Source organism: Gekko japonicus, unplaced genomic scaffold (assembly GCF_001447785.1).
Source record: "Gekko japonicus isolate JY-2015 unplaced genomic scaffold, Gekko_japonicus_V1.1 scaffold139, whole genome shotgun sequence".
In the NCBI taxonomy this organism is placed as follows: Eukaryota; Metazoa; Chordata; class Lepidosauria; order Squamata; family Gekkonidae; genus Gekko; species Gekko japonicus.
Genome location: NW_015164186.1, coordinates 1,304,563 through 1,309,958, shown reverse-complemented (window position 1 = coordinate 1,309,958; position 5,396 = coordinate 1,304,563). Strand labels below are relative to the sequence as shown.

The following is a 5,396-nucleotide window of genomic DNA, read 5'->3' as shown; positions in this document are numbered from 1 at the left end:
ATGTGATGTTACAGAACAGGTAACAGTCAAGGCAACAATAAGAGTTGTGCCCCTGAATCACCCAGCCCATTCCTTCTGTCACCATGGCTCCTGGGTTCAAACACTTACCAGAATGGTGTGGGGAAAAGCCACAAGAAAATGGTGCTCGCACTGGTGTAAGAGAGTGTGAATTTAGCTTCATTTTGTCCTGCAGCCAGGGGTATTAGTGGAGAGTCTGTACAGTCGGTGCATATGGGGAAGCAGAGCCTAACCCAGTGGGGTTGTTTCAGGAGAGTCAGGAGCCCCTCAGCTTGTGGGTGACTGTGCCATCAACCAGGGCAGTTAGAGAGAGAGCAGGAGACGGCCTCATTGCACAGAGGCTATAGAGATGCCTAAGTGCTTTCCCGACAAACAACAAATCATTTGTGCAAGAGGGAAGGGAAGTGGGCTGAATACTGATGAGCAAAAAAAGAAAGAAACAGGAAACAGATCTGCTGACCAAAGGGCCACATCCTGAAGCTCTGCCTGGAAGAGAAGGGAGAGGGAAGAAAGAAGCCAAGGGCTAAGAGGGCTTGCCACGCCTTTTCCTTCATTTGAGGCCACAGGGAATCTTGATGGGAATGAGACAGCAGGTATGACGGACCCCTGCTGCTTGTTTCACTGAGAGGCAGATTTTCCCCGCCAAAATTCTTTTTGTTCCCTGCTGTGATTGAGCAGCCCCTAGTACGTAGCATGTAAATAAATGTGATTTTTAAAAGATTTTCTGTCCCACCCTGTTTTCAGAATATAATTCGGCTTTTAGCCTAGCCCAAGGAACTTTCTGTGGAAAGGCAGAAGCCCTCTTCTTATTAATACCTTTATTGAAAATGGCTCTTGAGACATTGTAAAGTTCAATCTGAAATAACAGTTTTATTTAACAGGCATGGCTGGGTTAGGGATAGACAGGGGATGAGAAAGCTGAGGTAAATGTTGTTATATTTACAGGTTATAATATTTTTAATAGACTACAGTGTATCGTTGATGCTTATTTTCATAAATGCTCGATTCTTAACAGTGAGTTATTTCTTTGTCTTAGATTTCTTTACAGCAGCAATGTGTCTTCATATAGATTAATTTAACTAACTGATTTTCCTGGAGGCAAGTACTTTCTTCCTGTGAGATTATAGTGTTCCTTTTGACTCTGGAGGTGTCTGAGACCATTTTTCACAAACCAGGCGTCTTTTCAGAGATGAAACCACTGAATAATTAATTGAGTAGGAAATATTCTCCTTTTCCTAGAAGCAATATTCCTTTTATACTTGGCTAGACTGGCAGTTCCAACCTACTGACCAATCTCTCCTGCCAAACCTGATACTCAGTTCTTTACACAGTGAATGAAGTTTTCAGCTTGGCTGACACTTAGACTTAAAGTTCCTATTTTGAATGTTTCCTCTGATTTTATAGTATTCAGTAAGGGCAAGGAGTTGTATCCCGACACTTTCCAAGTAATTTTGTCAGATTCCATCTAACAGACACACCGACTGAACTGTCTGGCTACTGACATGCCAGAGACGAAAAAAGGCAAGAAAGGACCCTTTTTTCAGCATGCAGCTGCTCTTAAAGTTCTCCTCAGCTGGTGCTGACCAATGGGGGGGCGGAGGGAATGCACAGTGAGGCATTAACCCTTAATCTCCAACCTCTCTGAATTTGATGCACTAAGCATCCTGTTTTTGGAGGTCAGTTTGTCAAAGCAGGACATTAGCTTCCAAACTGCCTGCCACACCTCTGCCTCCTTCACAGATCTTGCTTGTTCTGTGCGTAGAGCATATAAAAGTAAGTTTTTTCTCTCTGTGTGAGGATCTGACAACCTTCCTTCTGTCCTGCACATTGGAAGCACCAATCTCTGTCGTCTTGCTGCATGAAACTATGTTGGTTGGTTTGTCCTTATGCAGCACTCATGTTGTTTTCACCTGTTTGCCCTTCTCCCTTCTCTTCTTTTAAAGATGCTGTCCTGGGATGTGGGCAAGATCAACCCCCAAAAGTTACCAAGCTTAAAGGGGACAATGAGCCTCCAGGCGGGAGCCTCCAAGCCTGACGAGAACCCCACTATCAACCTTCACTTCAAAATACAACAGTTGGCTATTTCTGGTATGTAGTCTTAAAACTGAGCTACGTTTTATTTATTTTCAAATGTTACGTTATTGGAGGATACAAGGAGAGGTTGTGGTGCTGGATGTCCTAGTAAGACAGTTATGTAGCATGGGTGCCTGAGGGCAGAGGGACATAAAGGTCAAGAAACCAAAGCTGGTAAGAGAGAGCTGATGGGAAGTCAGTGGACCAGTTCCTTGGGAAATATCCATCCTTTATGGATTGCACATTCCTTGGGGGTTTTGGAGCTGAGGGTGCTGCAGGACCTGCATTGTTCCTGGATTACAAGGTATTGGCTAGGCAGGTGTGCCTTTTACCAGCTTTGGCTGATTCACCAACTACGCCCCCAGAAGAAAGACCTGGTCACTATAATTCATGACTCACTGAATTCCGGATTGGACTACTAGAATGCTATCTACATAGGGCTGTTCTTGGAGAGGTTTTGGAAACTGCAACTTTTACAGAAGGTTGCTATTCAGGAGAACATATTACACCTGTTCTAAAATATTTACAGATAATGGTTTGTTTCCAGGCCCAATCCAAGGTGCTGGTTTTAGCCTTGAAAGCCCTCTATTGTCTGGGTATTGAGTACCTCAGGAATTGCCTTTTCCCATATGAGGCTTCCGGGCCCTTAAATTCTAGTAGAGAGTCCCTTCCTTCTTTTAGGGAGGTGTAGTTTTCCTCTACCAGGAGCAGGGCCCTTTCTATTAAAAAGGCAGTCTGTTCCCAGCACACACACCCACTTGCTAAAAGAGACCAATTAACAGTTAGACCTTTGAAGCCAAGGCATTCCATAAAATGGGTGCCATCACTGAGAGAGTCCTGTTCTTCTTAGCCATGTTGCACCTCTGAAGATGAAGCACTTGGAGCAGGCCCCCCTGGAAGCTGTTAAAAGTCCCCAGGGGGACAGAGGAGAGGAATGGGGACAGTAAGGCTTTTTGTTGTTGGGGCAAGGGTGTCAGTTTCCTGCATTACCCTTTGCTGTTCTCCATGACCTGCCAGACCAAAAGAAATTGCAGATTTAAGCAAATGTATGCTGTGCCCATTCTCATTTTGCATTCCACAGTACCTCTGGGCCCGTAATAATAATAGTTGCCTTTGTCTCCTTCAGTTGCTCATCTCCAACCTCTCTTTACCTTTTTACATCCTCCTAGGGTTAAAAGTGAATCGACTGGACATGTACGGAGAGAAGTATAAACCTTTCAAAGGGATCAAGTACATGACGAAGGCTGGCAAGTTCCAAGTCCGGACCTAGAAGCACCTGTGTCAGAGAGGAGACTTAGGCTCTCACTTCCTACTCCGCCTCTGACTTCCTGCTCCACCTCTGCTCCCATTTCCCCCTGGAGCTGCTGCTTGCTGTGGCCTCTGTGAATCATTTCTCCAGACTGGGCAAACGTGGTGTATCCAACTCAGATTTCAAAGCTCTTAAGTGGAAGAGGAGAGCAAATGAGGGGAAACAGTGACATCGCTGAAAAGTCACTGGCTAATTTCCCCCCTCTGGTAGAATTCAGTGCCCTTCTTTCTCCCTTTGTGGCTGGCGGTGAGCTGTTTTCCTTCACAGCCCTGAGTGCGTGGGAGAAGCTGCCGGGACAGTATGATAAGGGGAGCTGAGAGAATACCCCCGCTCCCCAGTATTCTTCCCTTGGTACACAGGACTCTCTTCCAGGCAGGGTTTTGTGTTGTTGTTGTTTTTTTTGGGAGGGAAGAGTTGCTACTGCAGTCCAGCCAGGAGCCTGCTGTGGAAGACGGAAGGGGTGTTGTCCTCATACTCAGTCAAGTCCCTGACCTTAGTGAAATGTTTTGATTGGGAGAGTAGCTGGAAACAGGTTTTTCAGGGAGCTGAAAGAAGCATCTTGGCCCATACTGAGAATGCTCATCCCACGGCTCTCTTTGGAAAACAGGGTTCCGGATAGTGCTTTTGGAAACCTGCTTAACCGGAGATTACCTGTGGGGCAAAAGAGAGACTGTCTAGACTGCTGGCAACGCAGCCTCTCCCTTACCACCTTCAGCTCTCTTTAAAAATGAATGCCTGGAAGGGAGGAGAGGGAAACAAGCTGTGTACAGTATGTATCAAGTGTGATGTCTGGCTAAGGAAACTGGTGTTATGTATGTTTGTGCGTGCGCTTCGGCTGCGGCAGTGCAGCTCCCCCTCCTGCATGCAGGTGTGTGTCATGTGCTTCCAACCACCCTGTCTCCTTCCCCTCTTTCTTTCATGCATTGCTTCTATACAGTTTAGATTATAGCTACATGCTGGTGCCTTCTGCTCTGAGCCTCTACCAATTTTGCACACTTGGTTTTGTTTTGTTGTTTTTAATGTGGTAATGCCAAGTTGACACTTGTGGCAGACTGTTCTGTCTTCCAAATGCACCAATGAGGTTAACAAACTTTGGAAATGTGGTTTGGAGCTGTGATCCTGGAAGCCGTGTCAGAGAATCTCCGTGACCAGTTGCTGCGCCAAAACAAGATTTACACAGTGGCCACCATTTAACCATCTGGTGTAAAAAACAGTGATGCAAATCAGATCTCCCACACACACCCCGGTAAGATCTGATGGGTGAACAGTTACTAGTAATGCAAATGCATTCAGATGACCTGTTCCCACTTGGGGTGTATTTATACATGGCCACTGCTAGAACTTTAGATCAGGCATGTGGCTGCAGTTCTATGCAGGGAACTCAGTTCCCAGGAGTACACAGACCCACTAGGAATCGTGGGGATGTGGGGTTTAAGCCCTCTGCCCTGCTGTTTCTTCTGGCCAGAAATGGCCCAAGGAAGGTGCTGTTTGCCATATTGGGGAAACACGTATATTGATGATGGTTACATACAGGGCTTTTTTTGTAGAAAAAGCCCAGCAGGAACTCATTAGCATAATAGGCCACACCCAATAGCTGAAACTCATTAGCATATTAGGCCATACCCTGACAGCACAGCTAATTAGCATATTAGGCCGCAGCCCTGTGTTGCCAGAAGTGTGGCCATCCAGCCACACCCACCTTTTGCTTCTTATTCTGTTTACCTTGTTTGTTGTCAAAACCCAGGGCTTTTTTTTGTAGCAGGGACTCCTTTGCATGTTAGGCCCCACACACCTACTGTAGCCAATCCTAATGAGTTTCTGCTGTTGGGTGTGGCCTATTATGCTAATAAGTTCCTGCTGGGTGTGGCCAACTCAGGAGCCAACCGGAACTCCGTTCCTGTGCGTTCCTGGCCAAAAATTGCCCTGGTTACACATAATGTTCCCCACCAAGGCAAATAGCTTCCAGAGCTGTTTCATATTGGAGAATATGTTACAG

General features: G+C 46.0%; 1 protein-coding gene across 1 annotated transcript in view; it reads left to right on the top strand.

The window, feature by feature from the left end:
* Window positions 1-4,982, top strand: part of AP3M2 (adaptor related protein complex 3 mu 2 subunit) — a 26,242-nt gene extending 21,260 nt beyond the window's left edge. Inside the window, exons 8-9 of the mRNA XM_015408169.1 lie at window positions 1,962-2,106; window positions 3,261-4,982. Coding sequence (XP_015263655.1) covers window positions 1,962-2,106; window positions 3,261-3,361 — 246 coding nt within the window. The 3' untranslated portion in view covers window positions 3,362-4,982. The remainder of the gene's footprint in view (window positions 1-1,961; window positions 2,107-3,260) is intronic.
* The last annotated feature ends 414 nt before the right edge of the window (window positions 4,983-5,396 follow it).